Here is a 20,271-nt window from a genome sequence, read left to right on the forward strand (position 1 = left end):
CAGCCCCACCGTGCACAGCCCTAGAGGCCCATTTGACCATTTCCCAGCTGCCCTGAGTCCTGCCAGATGGGTCAGGGGTCTGGCACCCCCCTTCCCTGCAAGGTTGGGAGTCCTGGCCATGTCCCCACCCTGCCATATCTTGCTGTGAGTGCACAAGCAGTGGGAGCTCATTCTCCTCACCCAAGAGTGGATGGCCAAGGACTTCTCATCACTCCTGGTGCTGATTTTGGACCACAGGCACACACCAAGATGCTCCTGTACCAGCTGTGCCTGTCCAGGGCCTGCTGTGCGTGGCAGAGAAGGAATTTGGAATGAGGAGTCTCTTGATTTCATGCACTGGCTGAGCACTGTCCAGCCATCCTGCCTCCAGGAGCAGGAATGCGTCTGGCTGTCCTGCCTCTGGGAGCAAGGCACAGCTGGGCCAGAGGTGGGCAGGAATTTGGTTTCTACCTGGAGCAGCAACAGGCACAGCAAAAAGCGAGGGGTCTCTGATGAGGGCACAGGGAGGGCTGCAGACACACTGCCCCTGTCCCCTGTCCCCTGTGGCGGTGACACAGGCACAACCGTGCCAGTCTGGCCCCACTGTGCAGGGTTTCAGCCCCACCGTGGCTGTGTGGGAGCCCTGCTGGTGGTGCCGAGGGTCCCAGCATGTCCCTGTCCCACCCGTGGGCTCATCAGCTCTTCACCACTCACTCCAAGCTCTGGGGAAGCTCCCAGACAATGTCACCACAGTGCCAGGGGTGTCAGTGCGGGGGATTCCCCTGTACCGGGTGCTCCTGCTGCAGGGATCCCCTTTCCAGCTCCTGGTGCTTGGAGTCTCCGGGCCCAATCCCGGCATTTCCTCGCATCCAGCTCCCAGCACAGCAGGACACGATTGGGGTGAGAAACCCAAAAGTGCTAAATTTGAGTCCCGAGTCGAGGCTGTGCCTCCTGCAGACTCAGAATGGCCCCTCCAGGAGCTGGTTGTCCCCTGCCACCCGGCCGGCACAGGGACAAAGCGCTGCTGTCCCCGGGATGACCCTGGTCCTGCCCCGGCACTCACCGGCCAAGGGGACAGAGTGACACGGGTGGCTCATGCAGCGCGGGGGGACACGGTGACACAGGGAGGTGACACGTGGGTGTCATGAGAGGGGCCCCAGGAGCGGTCCAGGGGGATTGGAGTGGCCGTTCGCTGCCCCGTGGCTCCGCCGGTGCCCGCGGTGCCTGATGCCGGTGCCGGGTGATGATGCACCGGTTCCGGTGCAGCACCAGAGCCGCTGCCGGTGCTGCCGGTGCTGCCGGTATAGCGGCTGTGCCGTCATGCCTGTGATGGTGCCAGTGCCGGTGCAGCGCTGGTGCCGCTGATGCCGGTGCCTCCGGGGCTGCCGTGCCGGTCATCACTCCCGCAGTGCGGGGCTGGGGCCGGTGCCAGGTACTGCCGGTGCGGAGCGGGTTCCCGGGGGTTGAGGGCGAAGCTGGAGCCGGTGCCGGTGTCACTGGTGCCGGGGGCGGTGCCGGCGGTGCCGGCGGTGCCGGGCGGAGCCCCCGGGGGCTGCGGGCGGTGCCGGTGCGCGGTATAAAGGGCCGCACGGGCCGGGGCGGGCGCACAGCGGCGGCGGCGGGTGGGGAGCGGCGGCACCACCACCGGCACCTCCACGGTGAGTCCCGGTCCCTCCTTCTCCCTCCCGGCCCCGCTGGTGCCGGCTCGGGGTGCCCCCGCGGTGCTGTGGGACCGGCAGCACAGAAGGCGGCGGGGCCGGGGGTAACGGGCTGCCGGGAGCGCCGGGGGCTGCGGGACCGGGAGGAGCCGGGAGCGCCGGGGGCTGCGGGACCGGGGAGAAGCCGGAGGGGGCTGCCCGGGAGGAGCCGCCAGGGGTCCCGGGGCTGGCTCTGAGCCCTGCACGTGCTCGTGCACCCCCGACCTGCCCGCACCCCGCACCCGCGTCCCGGCGCGCCTCCGCAGTCCCGTCCTGCCCGCGCTGCTCGCCCCATCCCGCAGCGGGCGGGGGTCTGGCTGCTGCCATCCTGCAGCCGAGGGTCCCACCGCACGCGCTCGGGGCGGAGGAGGGCTCTGGGCCGTGCTTTCCCCGGGGACACCCTGGTCCCTGACATCTCCGTGCCCTTCCCTGTCCTCCAGCCCAGCCATCGCCCGCGAGCGGCCGTGCTCCGGCTCGGGTGGATGGGAGGTGCTGGCGCTGCACACACTGGGGTGCTTGGCACCCCTACACCTCACCTGGCACCGCACACAGTGGGGTGGGAGGGACCCCCGCACCTCCTCTAGCCCCGTGGAGGCACTGGGAAGGTGTCACCCCCAAACCAGTGACTGGTGAGCGACAGAGTGGCCGTGGGACAGCAGAGGAGCAGGGCCACCTCGCTTTTGCGTTCTGGGTGACCTGATGGGGAGGATGTCCCCCTGCCCTGATGGTGCCCCATGTCCCCCCAGATGCCAGGGAGCCTCTCCACGGCCCTGCGTGTCGTGGGGACCAGCCTCTTCGCCGTGGCGGTGCTGGGGGGAATCCTGGCCGCCTACGTCACAGGGTACCAGTTCATCCACACGGAGAAGCACTACCTCTCCTTCGGGCTCTACGGGGCCATCCTGGGGCTGCACCTCTTCATCCAGAGCCTCTTCGCCTTCCTGGAGCACCGGCGCATGCGGGGCGAGGGGCAGCCGGTGCGGCCGGGGCGCTCGGTGGCCCTCTGCATCGCCGCCTTCCAGGAGGATCCCGACTACCTGACGAAGTGCCTACGCTCCGTCAAGCGCATCGCCTTCCCTGACCTCAAAGTGGTGATGGTGGTGGACGGGAATGGCCCCGACGACACCTACATGCTGGACATCTTCCGCGACGTGATGGGCTCCGAGTGCTCTGGCAGCTACATCTGGAAAAGCAACTTCCACGCGCAGGGCGAGGGGGAGACGGAGGCCGGGCTGCGGGAAGGGCTGGCCCGTGTTCAGGCTCTGGTCCGCAGCAACACCTACTCCTGCATCCTCCAGAAGTGGGGCGGGAAGCGGGAGGTGATGTACACGGCCTTCCGGGCGCTTGGAGACTCCGTGGACTATATCCAGGTGCATGCATGAGTTGGGGGATGTGGGCAGTGGCCGGGCAGGGGGCTGTGGGTGGAACGGGAGCAGCCCTGGGAATCCTCAGTAGCACCGGATCTGGCCCCGTGCACTGGCCATGAGCCACCAGGGCTGGGGGTGACTGGCACTGGGGTGGCTGCGGTGCCGAGCCCTGCCCACACTGCTGCCCATGGGTGTCCCATCACCTCCTCAGCACTCGGCCTGCTATGGTGTCATCCCGTGGGACAGTGTGGCACGGGGTGCCAGGTCCCCACACGTGGTGACTGGGACAGGTCCTCCCTCAGTGCCAGCAGCCAGAGATGGGTGTCCTGGGCAGCGGTTCCCCGGTACCACCGGGTGCTCTGCTCCCTGCCATCGCCTGCCGGTCTCCGGGGCTCTGCCTGGTCTCGCCGTCCGTGGCTCAGGCTTGCCTGGCTGTGGGCTGGGCTGTCTGCCGGGCGCGCGTGGGCGGCGGGAGCGGGGCTCGACATTCCCTCTGCCCCCAGGTGTGTGACTCAGACACGGTGCTGGACCCCGCCTGCACCGCAGAGATGCTCCGCATCCTGGAGGCCGACCCCCATGTCGGTGGCGTCGGCGGCGACGTCCAGGTACCCTGGCATGAGGGAGGGCACCCCGGGGCGGCGAGGCGAGGGCAGGGCTGGGGGTCCCAGGGGGCTGCAGCACTGCTGGGGCTCACATCCATCCCATCCCCTCCCCAGATCCTGAACAAGTACGACTCGTGGCTCTCCTTCCTGAGCAGCGTGCGGTACTGGATGGCCTTCAACGTGGAGCGCGCGTGCCAGTCGTACTTCGGGTGCGTGCAGTGCATCAGCGGCCCCCTGGGCATGTACCGCAACGCGCTGCTGCAGCAGTTCCTCGAGGACTGGTACCACCAGACCTTCCTGGGCAGCAAGTGCAGCTTCGGGGACGACCGGCACCTCACCAACCGCGTGCTCAGCCTGGGCTACCGGACCAAGTACACGGCTCGCTCCAAGTGCCTGACGGAGACGCCCACGCGGTACCTGCGCTGGCTCAACCAGCAGACCCGCTGGAGCAAGTCCTACTTCCGCGAGTGGCTCTACAACGCGCTCTGGTTCCACAAGCATCACCTCTGGATGACCTACGAGTCGGTGGTCACCGGCTTCTTCCCCTTCTTCCTCATCGCCACCGTCATCCAGCTCTTCTACCGCGGCCGCGTCTGGAACATCCTCCTGTTCCTGCTGACGGTGCAGCTGGTGGGTGTCATCAAGGCCACCTACGCCTGCTTCCTGCGTGGCAGCGCCGAGATGATCTTCATGTCCCTCTATGCCCTCCTCTACATGTCCAGCCTGCTGCCCGCCAAAATCTTCGCCATTGCCACCATCAACAAGTCAGGCTGGGGCACCTCAGGGCGCCGCACCATCGTGGTGAACTTTGTGGGGCTGCTGCCGGTGTCGGTGTGGGTGGCGGTGCTGCTGGGCGGGCTGGCCTACACCGCCTACAGCCAGGACCTCTTCAGCGAGACTGAGGTGGCCTTCCTCGTCTCAGGTGCCATCCTCTACGCCTGCTACTGGGTGGCCCTGCTCATGCTGTACCTGGCCATCGTCGCCCGCCGCTGCGGCAAGAGACAGGAGCAGTGCGGGCTGGTGTTCACTGAGGTGTGACCGTGGGGGTGGCCCTGTGACAGGGTCATCCCAACGTGCCATGGTGATCCACTGTGTCAGGGTAACCACCCCCTGCCCCCTCTTCCCCATCCCGGAACCACCAGGTGCTGGGGTGATCCCACATGTTGGAGTGAACACCCCCAGTCCCCTTTTTCCCAATCCCGGAGCAGCTGGGCAGCGCTGAGCGCTCCCAACCCTTGGCGTTTCTCATCAGATCTTGAAATCTTGCTTTTCTTCTTTATTAAGATGTACATTTTACCTATATTTTCATTTTTCCATCCCAAGCTGGACACAGAGAAGCCGAGCCAGGGCTGCCCATCACCCAGCCAGGTGCTGCCAGCTACATCCCAGCTCTGCCCTGTGGAGCATCCTGGTGTGGAGCGCTGCTGGCCGCGCTCCCCACGCCCCCCTCCAGAATTCCCCACCCTCCGGTGCTTTTTACAGGGATTTCAGTCCCACCTCCATGGTGCTACAGCACTTCCCACCCCCAGGACACACAGTCTCCATCCAGCACGGTGCCAGCACTGCGGGCTGGTGCTGCCTCTGCCCCACGGCTGCGTGCGGGCACGTACCCACGGGGAGCCCCCCAGGCCTTTCCGGGGCTCTGGCTGCTCCAGGAGGGCAGCAGGGTCCTTCAGCTTTGCCAAAGAGCCAAGGGGGGAATCCTGGCATGGAGAAACTGGGAAAACTGGGGGGCTGTGTGCTGGCCAGAGTGTTGCTGGAGAGCCTTTGGGGCCATGTCATGGCTCTGGCCAACCCACAGCCCCATCACTCTCACCCCACTACCTTCCCAACAGTGGGAAGATGGGGATTTTAGGCAAGGTGCTTCCCAAATTTCCCCTCCCCAGGGAATTCACCTGTGGGTCCTTTTTTCAGGACTTGGGAGAAAAAAAAAACCCTTTCTATGACGGAGCTTTTAGCTGGTTTTGTTTAATTTAATACAAGGTTTTTTAGATGACTTTTGTAGCTCTTTGGTATTGTTGCAGATGGTTTGTAAATCTATTTATTTTTGAACCTGCCAGGGTGACTTTTTTCCATATTTCGGGCGGAAAAAGCTGGTTTTTATATCCTGATGGAGTTGTGGAAATAAAGACTTGAAGTGAGGACACTCAGTGTGTTTTGGGGAGGGTCCCTGGTCCCCCTGCCCGACTTGAGGGAGGTTGGTCCTGAGTCCCTGCGTGGCACTGGTGTCCCTACAGCACAAGGAGACATTTCCACATTGGCACCTCCATGGATCCCTGGGACCTGCTGGACACTGCGAGCAGCCCCTGTGCTGGGACACTCCTGCCCAGGCTCACAGGAAGTCCCTGTCCACCAGGAGCTGTGTCCCTGGGGTGATCCACAGGCTCTGTGGCTAAGAGCTTAGTTTCTCTCTAAAAAGAATCATTTTTGGGGGGGATAGGCGACCCAGGAAGGGTTCTGGGTGCCAAGACATAGGACCCAGCAGCCCAAAGGTCCCCTGTGCAGGACAGGGATGAGGTCTCCCCAAGTCCCTGCTGCTCTTTGCAGCAGCAGAGCACAGTTCATAGCCCACATCCTTCCTCTCAGACCTTCTTGGGCACGTGGGTGATGATGGGCTTGGGGCGGGTTTTGAAGAGCAGCTTGGTTTTGATGAGGGCAGTAACGGTGTAGTGGCCGTGGGGGCCCTCGGGGCTGGGCTGGGCAGCTCCTCCCTGCTTCACCAGCACAGCAAACGGCTTCTCCAGCTGCACCACCTTCCCGTAGAGGATGTGGTGACCCACGATGAGCACGGGGAGGCCCTGGGGAGAGCAGAGGGTGAGGCTGGGCTGCCCTGTCCCCAGCAGATCCCAGTGGTGTCCGGCCTCACCTCACAGGTGTAGTGCAGGTCTCCCAGCAGGCTCCCAGCCAGGTCCCCACTCTGCCGGGGCTGCACCTCACCCTGCAGCTCCACCAGCACCCACTGTGCCAGGGATCCTGTGCCACCGCTGTGGGAGAGAGGGGGAGGGTCACCGAGGCTCCAGCAGGCGCAGGGGCCAGGGGGACCAGCCCCATGGAGCTCACCTGGAGATGACGATCTGCACCATGCTGGGCTGTGCCAGGCGCTGCAGAGACACATTCAGGACAGGGGGAGTGGGTAGGGGAGCAGGAGCCCCTGGGGGGCCCAGGATGAACTTCTGCCCCTGCAGAGACCTCCCCATGCACACACTCTGTTCTGGGCCCAGAGATCCTGAGCTTCACCCCCCAGGCCCTACAGAATCCCTCTGGGCCCCACAGATCCCCGAGCCCAGATCTCCCCGTAGCGGGTCCTGCTGCCCCCAGATCCAGCCCCAGCACCCCCAGCCGCCATGCCCAGAGCCCAGAACCCCCAGACACCCCCGCAGCTCCCCTGGACACCCCAGGCCCCGAGCCCCCCGTGCCGCCCCCCGTTCCCAGCAGCGCGGGGCTCCGGTGCCCTCCAGCGGCGCCGGTGCGGCGGGGACGGCCCGGGGCGGCCCGGCCGGGCCTCTCGGGGCCGGATCCCTCCCGCCTGCACCGTGCGCTCGCCCCGGGCAGCGCCCCGGGCCGCGCCCCGGCCCCGCTCCCGCACCCGCCGCCGGCAGCGCCCGAATCTCCCGCCGCGCCGCCGCTTCCGCTTCCGGTCCGCGCGGGCCCCGGGGCAGCTCCGGTTCCGGCGCGCCGCGCGCACGTGGGGCGGAGCGGGGCCGGGACTGGCACCGGGAGCGGAGCGGCGCCGGGGCCGGCGGAGCGCGATGGGCGAGTTCGAGGTGCACCGGGTGCGGTTCTTCGGGCTGGTACCGGCGGGCGTGCGCTGCCTCGCCTGCCACCCCCGCGGCTCCCGCCTGGCCCTGGCCCGCACCGACGGCGCCGTCGAGGTGTACAACTTCGCCGCCAACTATTTCCAGGAGAAGGTGAGAGGCCGTGCCGGGCTGTACTGAGCCGTGCTGGGCTTTATCGAGCTTGTACCGGGCACGCACCGAGCCCGTACCGTGCTTACTTGGTCCTTCCATCGGCACCGAGCCTGTACCGGGCCTGTACCGAGCCTGGCCGGGCCGTACTGAGCGGACACCGGGCTTTCCTTGGCCCTGCGGATCGGTACCGAGCCTGTGTCGAGCCTCACCAAGGCTATACCGGGCTGTACCTGGCCCTGCTGGTCCGTACCGGGTGGTACCGGTCCGTGCCGTGCTGTGACCCGGTCCCTTTGCAGGTGATCCCCGGGCACGAGCTGCGGACGGTGGAGTCGCTGTGCTGGGCGGCCGGGGACCGGCTGTTCGGGGCCGGGCTGAGCGGGGACATCACCGAGTACGACCTGTCCGGGCTGAGCGCGGCCCGCGGCGTCGATGGCGGCGGGGGACCCATCTGGAGCATGGTGGCCAACAGCACCGGCACGCAGCTGGCGGTGAGTCCCGCCGGGAGCGGCTCCGGGGCGGCGGGAGAGGCTCCCGCTGCGCCCCGCGCTGATCCCGACCCCCGCAGATCGGCTGCGAGGACGGCTCTGTAAAGATCTTCCAAGTGGTTCCTGGAGGGATCCAGTTTGAGCGGAACCTGGACAGGAGGAAAGGTGAGTGCTGGCTGCAGCACCATCCCTGTGTCCCTCTGGGTGTCCCGGTGACCGAGGGGCTGCGAGCCCACGGGCTCTCACACGGAGCTTCCCTCCCCAGGCCGTGTCCTGTGCCTGTCCTGGCACCCCTCGGACACTCACATCGTGGCTGGCTCCATCGACTTCTTCCGTGTCATCGACGTCACTTCAGGTACCTCCTGTCCCAGGAGCAGTCCCATCTCATGCCATCCCATGCCATGCCATTCCATTATCCCATCCCATCCCATCCTATCCCATCCCATCCCATCCCATCCCATCCCATCCCATCATCCTATCCCATCATCCTATCCCATTCCATGCCATCCCATCCCATTATCGCATCCCATTATCCCATTCCATCCCATTATCCCATCCCATCCTATCCCATCCCATTCCATTCCATGCCATCCCATGCCATGCCATCCCATTATCCCATCCCATCCCATTATCCCATCCCATGCCATCCCATTATCCCATCCCATTATCCCATTCCATCCCATTATCCCATCCCATCCCATTCCATTCCATGCCATCCCATCCCATGCCATCCCATTATCCCATGCCATCCCATTATCCCATCCCATGCCATCCCATTATCCCATCCCATTATCCCATTCCATCCCATTATCCCATCCCATCCTATCCTATCCCATTATCCCATCCCATTATCCCATCCATCCCCTGGCACTGACAGCACCCACCAGCCCCGCCGTGCACCGGGGGATCCCCGACCACCCCCAACCTTCTCCCACTCCAGGCCAGACGGTGCAGAGGATCATGGTGAACCACCACGTGGAGAAGGCCAAGCGCGAGTGCGTGGTGTGGGCCATCTCCCTCCTCTCCAGTGGCACTGTGGTCAGTGCCGACTCCTTTGGGAGGGTGCAGTTCTGGGACTGGGAGCAGGGCACGCTGGCAGAATCCCACACGGTCAGCACCTCGGCCGCGCTCTCGCTGGCTGTGTCAGAGGTGGGTGACACCCCCTGGGCAGGAGCTGCCTCCCTGCAGTGCCCTCCTTTTGTTCCCAGCCTGCTCCCACAACCTCACCCCGTTTTCCTCTGCAGAAGGAGGACAGCATCATCGTGGGCACCTCGACCGGGGCCACCTACCAGCTGCAGCTGCTGCCCGTGACGCTGGGCGGGCAGGAGAAACGCTGGGTGCGGACAAAGCCCTTCCAGTTCCACAGCCACGACGTGCGGGCCGTGGCACACAGCCCCACCGCCCTCATCTCCGGGGGTAGGACTGCCGGTGGCACCGGGGCTGGGCTGGATCTTCCCTTCCAGAGCCAGCCCAGCTGATCTGTGCTTGGCTTCCAGGCCTGGACGCCCAGCTGGTGATCCGCCCGCTGATGGAGAAGATACAGAAGAAGAGTTACGATGCAGCGCTCCGAAAATTCACCTTCCCCCACGTGAGTGACGCGTGGACTGGGGACTTGGAGCTCGTGGGGCTGGCAGGGCTGGATCTCCCTGCCCCTCCAGGTGTCCTCATTGCCCTGCCAGGGTTACTTCCCTGTCCCTGTGTCCCCCCTCTGCCCCGCTGTGTCCCCTTTCCTGGTGCACCTGGAGGCTGCTGCCAAGGAGCAGTGAAGTTGTCGAGCTGGTATTGCTGGTCCTGCTCAGTCTCCATCTGCAGGCTCCCATCCCACGGGACCTGATTTCCCTGCTCTCCCCCGCTGCGGAGTCTGCAGCACCCCAGGGCATTCCAGCAGTGCCCCAGCCCCTTGTGCCAGGCTGTGGGTCCATGACATCCTGCCCGTTTTTCCACACAGCGACGCCTCGTCTCCTGCGCCAGGAAAGCCCGGCTGCTCCTCTTCCAGTTCTCCCAGTACCTTGAGCTCTGGAGACTTGGTTCCACTGAGGAGACTGGTGAGTCACAGGTGCAGGATTTTGGGACTGAGCTGTCCTGGGCCTCAGGGAAGGGTCTGGGCACTCCCCCAGGATCCTCAGCTGCTCAAAGAGCCCCGTGTGGTTTTCCCACTACCACTGATGGTTTCTTTCCCAGGAAAGGATGGCGAGGTCCTTCCCTTGTGCCAGATGCCCGAGCACCTTGTGCAGCTCAAGAGCAAGGTAGGGCTGAGGGGACTGGGGTGCCCCTGGGGCAGCTGAGGGGTGTGTGCTGAGCTCTGGGGGTCCCTCGGGCCCCCCTCAGTCCCGTGGTGTCCCCAGGGCCCGGAGCACATCTACTGCAGCTGTGTATCACCCTGTGGCACCTGGGTCGGCTACTCCACAGCCTCCCGCTTCCATCTGTACCGCGTGCACTGTGACGGGGACGGCGTCAGCCTCAGGAAGGTCAGAGGGCTGGGGGGCTGCGGGGTCCTGGGGGCTGGCGTGGCCAGTGTCACTCGTGGGGACTGTGGGTGACAGTGGCTCCGTTCTCCCCACTCCCAGGTCCCCAAAGTGCCCAAGCTGCTGCCTCCAGCCTACCAGCTCCAGTTCTCCGCCGACTCCGACAGCCTCTTCGTCGCCTCCGCTCGAGGATCTGTCCACGTCTTCCAGCTGCTGGAGCCGGGGGGCTGCAAACACCTGCACACACTGCGGCCACCCTCAGGTGTGGGCTGGGGGGAGCTGGGCTGGTGCTGGGGGTTCCTGGGCCCCACTTCCCCCTCCCGTGTGGGTGCAGAGGGGAGGTGTCTCCCTTTCCTGCCCTGAGGGGTGTGTGAGTCTCTCCTGGGGTTTGTGCCCTCATGACCTGGCAGTGGATAGCTGGGGGGACGTGGGGCTGGGTGTCCTGGGGTTTGGGGGCTCCCAGCAGCCCTCTCAGCCCGAGGTCTCTGCAGGCTGCTCCGAGGCCGTTTACCTGCTGGCACCGAGCGCGGACGGGCACTGGCTGGCAGCCGTCAGCGGCGACTGGGCCATCCACATCTACAACCTGAAATGCTTCAAGGTGGGCCTGGGAGTGACCCCCCAGCCTCAGGGGATGCAGGAGACAGGGCCCCCCAGGAGCCATCACTGCATCCCTGGAGCAGGGCTGGGGTGGGTGTGTGGGAAAGGGGCTCAGTCCCCGAGGTTCTGCTCAGGGTGGGTGTGTGGCAGAGGTGTCAGCAGTGGTGCCATCAGTGCACTGTCCCCTCTTGCAGCATCACTGCACAGTGCCCACCTACAACTGCGCCGTGTCGGCTCTCGCCATCCATCCCAGTACCAACAACCTCGTCATTGCCTACTCGGACCAGCAGGTAGGAGCTCTCCTGGTGGAGCTCTGCTCCTTTCCCTGTGCCTGTCTCCCTGCCTTCAGGGCTTTTTAGCTTGGCTTGGGGAGCTGGCTGCAGTGGGGGTGCTGCCAGGAGCAGACACCCTGAGCAGACACTCATGTCCCCGCTGTCCCGCACAGCTGCTGGAGTTCTCCATCCCCGAGAAGCAGTACACGAGCTGGAGCCGCGCCGTGCAGAGCCGGGGGCTGCACCGTGCCTGGCTGGAGCGGGACTCGCCCATCACACACATCACCTTCAACCCCAAGAACCCCTCACACATCCTGCTCCACGACACCTACCTGCTCTGCGTCCTCGACAAGTCCCTGGTGAGCCGGCAGGAAGGTTTGGGGTGCCTGGGGGATGTTCCTGTGGGAGTGCTGACCTGGGCTGTGCCTGCTCTCGCAGCCCCTGCCCGACGACAGCACCCTCCTGATGAACCAGAGCACCCTGAAACAGCTCCCAGAGACGGCCAGGAAGCGGCAGCTCCACGCCTTCAAGATCTGCAAGAAGTTCCAGGTGGGTGATGGTGTCAGGGCGGTGCTGGGTGTGCACAGGACAAGGGGGAATGGCTTCCCACTGCCAGAAGGCAGGGTTAGATGGGATAGTGGGATGGAATTGTTCCCTGGGAGTGTGGGGAGGCTCCATCCCTGGAAATGTCCAAGGCTAGATTGGACGAGGCTTGGAGTAACCTGGGGTAGTAGAAGGTGTCCCTGCCCATCGCAGGGGGTGGAACAAGATCCCTTTAAGGTCTCTTCCACCCCAAACCATTCCCTGATTCCATGAATCCCATGTTTTGCCTTGCAGCCACTGCTCTTCATGGATCTGCTGGACGAGAACTGCCTCGTTGTGGTGGAACGACCCATCATGGACTTCAAAACCCAGCTGCCTCTACCTGTCCAACAGAAGAAATTTGGCACCTGAGACCAGAAGAAGCCACTCCAACCTCGAGAACTGTCTCTGTGCTGCCTTCCTGGGGCACTGTAAGAATTTTCTTAAGGTGCTGTAGGAATAAAACCTCAATGTTCTGTACATGCTTAGGCTCAGGGCTCATCCTTGTGCATGACTCCATTGTCACATCACCATCATGTCATCATGATCTTCATATCCTTCCAGTTCTCCTCCCCAGCGCTGCGGGGACAAGGTGACACCCCAGATTCCATCCCTTTCCCTCAGTGTCTTATCCCGGGGTCCGTGGGTGCTGCCTGAGACTGGGAAGCTTCATTCCCTAAGGACGGGGGTCTGTGGGTGTTGCACGGGGCAGAGAAGCGTCATTCCCCCAGGACAGAGAGAGATAAATCGGGGATCCCCAGAGAATGCGGGAGATTTAAAGCGCAGCTCGTGAAATAAATCGCAGCGCGCGAAATAAATCTCGGCGCCAGACATGGCGTGCGGGGGCGGGGCTTGCTAGGCCACACCCACCCTCTGGACCAATCACAGCAGCGAAGCCTCAGCCGCCACTTCTCTGATTGGCGGTACCCGAGCTGGGGGCGGGGCGGCCCCACCCCGGCCCCCCCGTGGCCCTGAGCCTACCGCAGCGCGCCATGCGGGCGGGGGCGGGGCCACAAACCGCGCCCTCTGCCCAGGCCACGCCCCTTCCCCGGTGACCGGCGGCGGCGGCGGCGACGGCGGCATGGCCGTGTGGACCCGGGCTTGTAAAACGGGGCTGCTGGAGCTGCTCCTGCGGGAACGCTGGGTCCGCGTATCGGCGGAACTGACCGGGGAAACGCTGAGCTTAACAGCGGAACCGGGAACCGGCGATCCGTCGGTGGTGAACGGCGTGGTGAACGGCAACGCGGAGGCGGCGGCGCCCGGTGGCGTGAGGAGGGTGCGGGTGGTGAAAGCGGAGGCGGGAGGGCTCGGGATCAGCATTAAGGGAGGTCGGGAGAATCGGATGCCGGTGCTGATCTCACGGATCTTCCCGGGATTGGCGGCGGAAAGGAGCGGGGCGCTCCGGTTAGGCGACGCCATCCTCGCTGTTAACGGCGTCGATCTCCGCGATGCCACCCACGATCAAGCTGTGCAGGCGCTGAAGAGAGCCGGGAGAGAGGTCATCCTTGAAGGTAACGCCTAAACCCCTTCCTCTCCCCGGAATCCCCGGTACGGGCCCCTGGTGCTCTCCTGTCCCCCGCCCCGGTGCTCCCCCGCCCGTGCGCTCCCACCACACCTCCCCACCGCTGTCACCGGGCTCCCGGACCCCTTTTGGGTCCCTTTTCCGGGTGTGGGACGCCGCTCCCTCCACCACAGTCCTGGCGTGACTGTGTGTACCCCCAAAACCTGCAGCCCACGGTGGGATCCCCAGGCACGGGGACAGGGACAGGTCGGGCTGTGCCCTCTGTGGCAGGATGGGGACCCTTCACAGCTGGGGAAAAGGACAGGACATCTCCACTGATTGTGTTCCTCCAGGAGGGACTTGGGTCCCTCAGAGACAGATCTGGGGTCCCCGGGGACAGACCTGGGCTCCCCCAGGATGGACTTGCTGTCCCCTGGCTGTGGCATGCCCCTGAACAGGTTGTCCCCTGTGCTTGGTGACAGAGTCCCCAATCTGGCTGACTGTCCCCAGGGAGGGCTGTGACCCCGGGCGTTGGCTCAGGGTCTGCCCGTGTCCCTGCGGGCTCAGCCTCCCCGCAGGCTCGGTGTCCCCGTGGGCCCTGTGCCCGCAGCACAGCTGGCTCGGGACTGGCCCGACGGAGCCACGGGCTCCTGCCAGACCTGTTCCCAGCAGCCCGACAAGCTCGGGCAGGATCTGCCCAGCCCAGCAGCGCGGCACGGGGCTTGTGCCACGGGGCACCGCAAGGACACGAGCCCCCTGTGGTGTGGGTCAGGGTGGGCCATGCAGTGCTCTGGTGCCACACGCACTGTCCTGGTGTCCTGGCACGTCTGTCTGTCCTCTGCTGTGTGAGGTGCTCCATGGACACGGTGCCCATTGGGCACAGGGTACAGGGACGGGTGCTGTGCTCTGCCACATGCTCCTGGCACACTGCACTGGCATGAGGGGACACGGCTGGGCTCCCCAGTGCGGGCACACCTGGCACGAGGTGCTTGGCCATGGCTGGGGCGCTGCAGGGGCTGAGGTGGAGCAGCAGCGTTGGGCTTGTGCTTTGGTTGGGGCTGCTGAGTGAGAGTCCCCACGGGACCCTGCGCCAGATTCAGCACGTCCTTCCTCCTGCTGCCCTCTTTGATCCTGTCCTGCAGCAGCTCCAGCCCTGTGCTGTGTTTGTCCCTCGCTTCCGCCACGGGCACGGGCGCCGCAGCAGACGCCCCTTTCCATCTTTCCTTTCCTTTCTTTCCCTTTCCTTTCTTTCCCTTTCCCTTTCCCTTTCCCTTTCCCTTTCCCTTTCCCTTTCCCTTTCCCACTGGCTGTGTGCTGCTGGTCCAATGGCTATGGTGGGACTATCTGGTGGTCAACTGGTACCAGCAGGCCCTGGAGAGGAGCTGATGGGGAACACTGGCCTTGCCATCCAGCCCCATCCTTGCTCACCAGCCCTGGAGCTGTGACCACCCTGCCAGGTGCCAGAGCTTCTCCCAGGCTCTGTGCCACTGGTTGAGGGGGAACCATCAACCCCACACCAGCACCTCCATGGAGCTGGTGTCACCCATCCTGGGAGCTGGGTTCGGCCTCAGGGCCCACGCCAAACACTTCCCCCAGGCACCCACAGGCTGTGTCTGCTGCCCTGGGGGAAGGGAGCCCTTCCGCCCCTGGGGAAGCTGTGGGTGCGGTGCCGGCCATGGGCACTGCCTCGGGCACGGCTGGACACAGGCCTGGGGAAGCCTGGTCGGTGTTGCCTGCTGGGTGCAGGGGCTCAGCCCGGTGAGGCTGCCGTGCAGCCGGAGCAGCCGCCTTCCTGCGGCGGGACGGGCCAGGGGTGCAGGCGACAGCTGGGCTTCCTCTGTGGTGAGCGCGTGGGTGGGGCGGCAGTGGCTGTGCCGGGGTGATGCTGGCTGTGCCAGGGCAGCGGTGGCAGTGCTGGTGCAGCTGTGTGCTGGTCACCAGCTCACCAGAAACAGAAGGGCTGGTTGCAGGTGCCCTCACCCCATTGCCAGCCATGTGCCTGCTGGCACGAGGTGCTCCGTGTCCTATCTGTACTATGGATGCATCCCACTGAAAAATGGGAGCCAGTTCTGCTGCCCCCCACCATGGGCAAACACAGTCTGGTGTCCACCATTCCCAGTCACCACGGGGCAGCCACACTCCTCTGGCGCAGCACTCAGGCTCCGGTGCTGCTGGCTGCCCAGCTTGGCCTCTCACCCTCCTGACCCCACTGGGGTCAGTGCCTGCACCGCAGGGTCACAGCTCTGTGAGCTGGAGCCCCGTGGGCTGAGCTCCCTCCCGGTGCTGAAGGCGGCTGCCCACATCTGGCAAACATCTGCCGTGCGGCCCCGCAGCGGGAGCTGCCGGCCGTGGCGCTGCCCGCGGCGCTCCCTGCCCGGCCCGGCAGCGGGATTAGGGGTGCGGGGACGGCGGTAATCCCGGGATCAGCGCGGCGGCAGCTAATATTAACTCCTGTGCTGCCCACAGCAAGGGCAAGCACCTCGTGGCAGTGCTGTGGCTCAGCAGAGCTGGTGGGAAGGGCCGGTGTGTCCTGCCCACTCCCCATCTCTGCTGTCCCATCCTTGCTTCCCCTTCCTGCTCAGCAGCCCTGCAGGGAAGGATTGGCAGCAGCGCAGCCTGGGCCCCACCACCAGTGCTGCTCCCCCTCCAGAGGGCCTGGCTGTGGCATTGTGCCGGCTCCAGGATCCTTTCACCACTTGTTTCCCAATGCAGCACAGCCTGTTTGCTGTTTTGGTTTGGTTTTCCCTCTCACTGCCCCATCTCTGTCCCCAGCACGTCCCTCCCTTGGCCTTGGCTGCCGGGGCTTGGCGTGGGCCGGCCGGGAGCCGTGTCCGGGCGGGGGTCCAGGGCTGCTGTCAGCGGGGTGGTGCTGGGGTGGGACAGTCCGGGGGGAGCAGGAGCTGGAGCTGGTGCCTCCTTCCTTCCTTCCCGGCCTGGAGAGGCGCGTGGAGCCAGGATATCTTGGCTGCACACCCTCCTGCTCGCCCTGTGCTGCCGTCGGGGCGTGAGCGGCAGTGCCGGCTCAGCATCGCCAGCAGTGCTGGAAACTTGGCGGGCACAGTCCTGGCTGCTCCGAGAGCGGCAGGGCAGGATGGGACCAGGATGGGCTGCAGCCTGACCTCCCGCCCAGCACCATTGTCCTGCGGCGCCTTCCCCTTCCTACACCCGCGCCGGCAGCGGGATGAGCTGCCAGCACCGTCCTTCGCTTGGGACATCCCTGACCCGGACAGGGTGGGACCCCCAAGACCCTGCAAGCCTTGGTGTGTGAGGGTCACATCACCCTATCAGATCAACCCTGGGGCACAGGGCTGTGGTGTGGGGGTGCAGGACCCTCCCCAGGCCTGACTGTGCCCCTGCTCCCCCCCAGTGAAGTTCATGCGGGAGGTCACCCCTTACATCAAGAAGCCATCGCTGGTGTCAGACCTGCCGTGGGAGGGGGCGGCCCCACAGTCCCCCAGCCTGAGTGGCAGCGAGGACTCGGGGTCCCCCCAGCACCAGGGCCCCCGTGACCGCAAGGTGATCCCCCTCAAGATGTGCTTCGCCGCCCGGAACCTGAGCATGCCCGACCTGGAGAACAGGTGAGGGCAGGGGCTGCTGGTGGGTGATCCTGCTCCCCAAAGACTCCCAGGACAGTACTGGGTCTGCCCACCAGTGTCAGTGTGAGGGGTCCTGCACCCCACGGACACCCTGGGCACAGCTGGGGCTGCCCCTCACCGGGGCCATGACCCTCTGCTTTGCCCACTGAGCTGGGGAAGGACACTCCAGAGGGTTTGGCCAGGGCTGGAGCTGTGCCATGTTCCCTCCCAGACGTTTGGCACCCCCTCTGCCTTAAAATGAGGGCTAAAAGCCCTGGTAGGTGGAAATGCACGGTGGAAACCCCAGTTTGGTGTGCACAGGCAGGGGCTCACTCAGGCAGTGCTGATGTCCCACCCTGGGCCGTGTCCCTGTCCCCTCGCAGGCTGATCGAGCTGCACTCGCCGGACAGCCGGAACACGCTGGTGCTGCGGTGCCGGGACACGGCCACGGCCCACGCCTGGTTCAGTGCCCTGCACGCCAACATCACCGCGCTGCTGCCCCAGGTCCTGGCCGAGCTCAACGCCACGCTGGGCTCTGGCAGCCCCACGGCTGGCGGCCGGGAGGTGAAGCACATCGCCTGGCTGGCCGAGCAGGTACGCACTGATGGGATGTGCCAGGGGCTCCCAGGGACAATGGGAAGTGCCAAGGATGCCACTGGGGCTGTGGATGCAACCAGAGAGCCCAGCCCTGGAGGCTGCTCCCAGCTTGGTTTCCCAGGTTGGCAGTGCTGTGGATGATTCCCGGCAATGAGGAGCTCCTGGGTGGGGGTCCATCTGACCATGGGCTCAGGGGTTGGGTTCCTGGGGTGGGATGGGACCCCTGACACCCCTCATGGTGCCCTGGTGCCCGGCAGGCCCGCCTGGACGGCGGACGGCAGCAGTGGCGGCCGGTGCTCATGGCAGTGACAGAGAAGGACCTGCTGCTCTACGATGGGATGCCCTGGACCAGAGATGCCTGGGCCTCGCCCTGCCACAGCTACCCGCTGGTGGCCACCAGGTGAGCTGGGGCTGGGCCCCCTCAGGCCGTGGCTGTGCCTCAGAGCAGGGAAGAAACCCCAAAACACCGATGGGATGAAATGGTGCCGGCACTGCCATCGCAGCCCTGACCCCCATCCTCTGCCTGCCCTCCAGGCTGGTGCACTCAGGCTCCGGGCGCCGCTCGCCCGCGCTGGGCTCGGAGCTGACGTTCGCCACGCGGACGGGCTCTCGCCAGGGCGTGGAGATGCACGTGTTCCGCGTGGAGACCCACCGGGACCTGTCTGCCTGGACACGCGTCCTGGTGCAGGGCTGCCACGCCGCTGCCGAGCTCATCAAGGAGGTGACTGTGGGTGAGTGCCGCGGTGCTGGGACCCCCTGGCTGCCCCCTGCTCCCCTCCAGGGCTGCAGAGCTGACAGCAGCTGTGTCTGCAGGCTGCACGCTGGGCGGGCAGGAGGTCCAGCTCTCCATCCACTACGAGGGCGGGTTCACCATCTCCCGGGACGAGCCAGGCTCCAGCGTCCTGTTCCGCTACCCCTACGAGCGGCTGAAGATGTCTGCGGATGACGGCATCAGGACCCTCTACCTGGATTTTGGGGGCCCTGAGGGCGAGCTGGTGAGGAGGGGGCAGCCAGGCTCATCCCCTGGTTTGGGAGTCCCCCTACTTCCTCCTACTTTTTCCAGACTTGCTGGGTTTGGCTAGAATCCCCAGCCCTGCAGTCCCCTGTGTCTGCAGTGGGATGTGGGGGTGGCTGACACCACTCTCCATCTCCCCCCAGGCGCTGGACCTGCACTCCTGCCCCAAGCCCATCGTCTTCGTGCTGCACACCTTCCTCTCTGCCAAAGTCACCCGCATGGGGCTGCTGGCATAGGTGCCCTGCCCTGTCACAAACCAGCTGGGGGTCACAGAGGGCCCCCCAACCTCTCCTCCTCCATCAGTGCCTTGCTGGGGCTGGGATCGCTGCCCTGAGACCCGCCTGGAATGCGGGGGGTGAGCCCCTCCTGCCCCACACCAGCGCTCCCATCCTCCCCAGTGCCCCGGGGGGGTTGGGGTACACACACCAGCTTTAATCCCCCTGGGGCTGAAGCCATCACGGATCTCACCGCCTGTGCCTTGGAGTGGGGCCAGCTCAGCCCCCTGCCTTGGGGACCCTGGAGCACTCAACTCATGTCCAGGGGAGCCAGTGTCCCCCTGCCTTGGGTTTTCCCCCAAAGAGGTCACATTGTCCCCACATGTGACAGGGCTGGGGCTGTGGGACCCCTCATTGCTGCATGACAGGGTCTCCATGCCCTGCTCAGGCTGGGGGGACACATTTGTCTTACAGGGGGCACTCAGGGGTGCAAAGGGGGTGCTCTGGCCCAGGGTCCTAATCCCTGGGGCTTGGCCTCCCCCTCCATGCCCCACTGCCTCCCAGCAGTGCTCCCCAAATCTCCCAAAGGCTGAACAAACGCCGTGTCTCTGCCCTGGGCCAGGGCTGTCCCTGGGGCCATCCACCGGGGGTCCCCCAGGGCAGGACATGTAGATTGATGCACTTTTCGCTTTTTGTACTTTCCCTCCCCTTGGGGGCAGCTCCCACACCCTGGGGATTGGGGGGCCACAGTGGGATGGGCCTCCAGGGCTCCCCCCTCCTGCCAGGACCCCAGTACCCCCCAGCCAAACTCCTGCATGGTTCTCTGCTTTTTGGGGGCTGTGCTTGCCAGGGGTGCTCTGGGGTCCTGTGGGGTGCTGGCTCGGGGTGCTGCCCCCCCTCCTTCTATTTTTGTATTCTTTGTAAATCGCTATTTATATCAGATTGCCTTTTCCAGGGGCTCCGGGTCTCTCTGAGTCTGGCGTGGGGATGGTGGGAGGGATGAGGGTCTCTGCAAGGAGTGGGGAGGCTGGGGAGGCTGGGGGGTTCTCTGGGGATGATGGAGGGACTGGGGGGTCTCTGGGGATGATGGAGGGACTGGGGGGGGTCTCTGGGGATGATGGAGGGACTGGGGGGGGTCTCTGGGGATGATGGAGGGACTGGGGGGGGTCTCTGGAAGGAATGGGGGGATCTCTGAGGAAGCCAGGGCAGGGTTTTTAAGGGGATTTCTGAGGGGGCTGGGGAAATTTTTACAGCAGGGACAGCTGGGCCAGTTCAGCTGTGGGACAGGTGGGTACAGCAGTGGGCACAGGTACCTGCAGGTGGCTGGGGGGAGTGTGTGTGCGCACAGGTAAATACCGTACACGTGTGCACAGTGTGTGTGCAAATACCGCACACACAGGTGTGTACCTGGGCACGC

The 20,271-nt window shown here is 65.1% G+C and overlaps 4 protein-coding genes across 7 annotated transcripts; 3 read left to right on the plus strand and 1 right to left on the minus strand.

Moving 5' to 3' along the window:
* The first annotated feature begins 1,604 nt into the window (after positions 1-1,604).
* On the plus strand, positions 1,605-5,786 carry HAS3 (hyaluronan synthase 3). 3 transcript variants are annotated; one of them, XM_033070182.1, is made up of 4 exons: positions 1,605-1,637; positions 2,423-3,043; positions 3,544-3,645; positions 3,757-5,786. In XM_033070182.1, exons 2-4 carry the CDS (start codon positions 2,423-2,425, stop codon positions 4,678-4,680), a joined length of 1,647 nt encoding a protein of 548 aa, XP_032926073.1. In that variant the 5' UTR covers positions 1,605-1,637; the 3' UTR covers positions 4,681-5,786. The 3 variants fall into 3 exon arrangements, with proteins under 3 accessions (XP_032926073.1, XP_032926072.1, XP_032926074.1); XM_033070181.1 differs by lacking the exon at positions 1,605-1,637 and having other exon boundaries at positions 2,078-3,043; XM_033070183.1 differs by lacking the exons at positions 1,605-1,637; positions 3,544-3,645 and having other exon boundaries at positions 2,078-3,043.
* Positions 5,668-7,263, minus strand: CHTF8 (chromosome transmission fidelity factor 8). Of its 2 annotated transcripts, XM_033070185.2 has the most exons (4): positions 7,229-7,263; positions 6,703-6,743; positions 6,509-6,626; positions 5,668-6,440 (listed from the first exon to the last, which is right to left on the minus strand). In XM_033070185.2, exons 2-4 carry the CDS (start codon positions 6,723-6,725, stop codon positions 6,225-6,227), a joined length of 357 nt encoding a protein of 118 aa, XP_032926076.1. In that variant the 5' UTR covers positions 6,726-6,743; positions 7,229-7,263; the 3' UTR covers positions 5,668-6,224. The 2 variants fall into 2 exon arrangements, with proteins under 2 accessions (XP_032926076.1, XP_032926075.1); XM_033070184.2 differs by lacking the exon at positions 7,229-7,263 and having other exon boundaries at positions 6,703-6,949.
* A 115-nt stretch (positions 7,264-7,378) lies between these two features.
* Positions 7,379-12,431, plus strand: UTP4 (UTP4 small subunit processome component). The gene is made up of 16 exons (XM_033069970.1): positions 7,379-7,550; positions 7,847-8,038; positions 8,116-8,200; positions 8,301-8,390; positions 8,976-9,184; positions 9,280-9,451; positions 9,532-9,623; positions 9,984-10,080; positions 10,217-10,281; positions 10,381-10,503; positions 10,603-10,762; positions 10,992-11,098; positions 11,292-11,387; positions 11,543-11,728; positions 11,808-11,918; positions 12,207-12,431. The coding sequence occupies exons 1-16, from the start codon at positions 7,392-7,394 to the stop codon at positions 12,321-12,323; spliced, it is 2,061 nt and encodes a 686-aa protein (XP_032925861.1). The 5' UTR covers positions 7,379-7,391; the 3' UTR covers positions 12,324-12,431.
* A 566-nt stretch (positions 12,432-12,997) lies between these two features.
* On the plus strand, positions 12,998-19,805 carry SNTB2 (syntrophin beta 2). Its single transcript, XM_033069971.2, has 7 exons — positions 12,998-13,462; positions 16,820-17,030; positions 17,411-17,621; positions 17,882-18,024; positions 18,159-18,355; positions 18,438-18,619; positions 18,783-19,805. Exons 1-7 carry the CDS (start codon positions 13,033-13,035, stop codon positions 18,873-18,875), a joined length of 1,467 nt encoding a protein of 488 aa, XP_032925862.2. The 5' UTR covers positions 12,998-13,032; the 3' UTR covers positions 18,876-19,805.
* The last annotated feature ends 466 nt before the right edge of the window (positions 19,806-20,271 follow it).

Source organism: Catharus ustulatus, chromosome 11 (genome assembly GCF_009819885.2).
Source record: "Catharus ustulatus isolate bCatUst1 chromosome 11, bCatUst1.pri.v2, whole genome shotgun sequence".
Classification (NCBI taxonomy): Eukaryota; Metazoa; Chordata; class Aves; order Passeriformes; family Turdidae; genus Catharus; species Catharus ustulatus.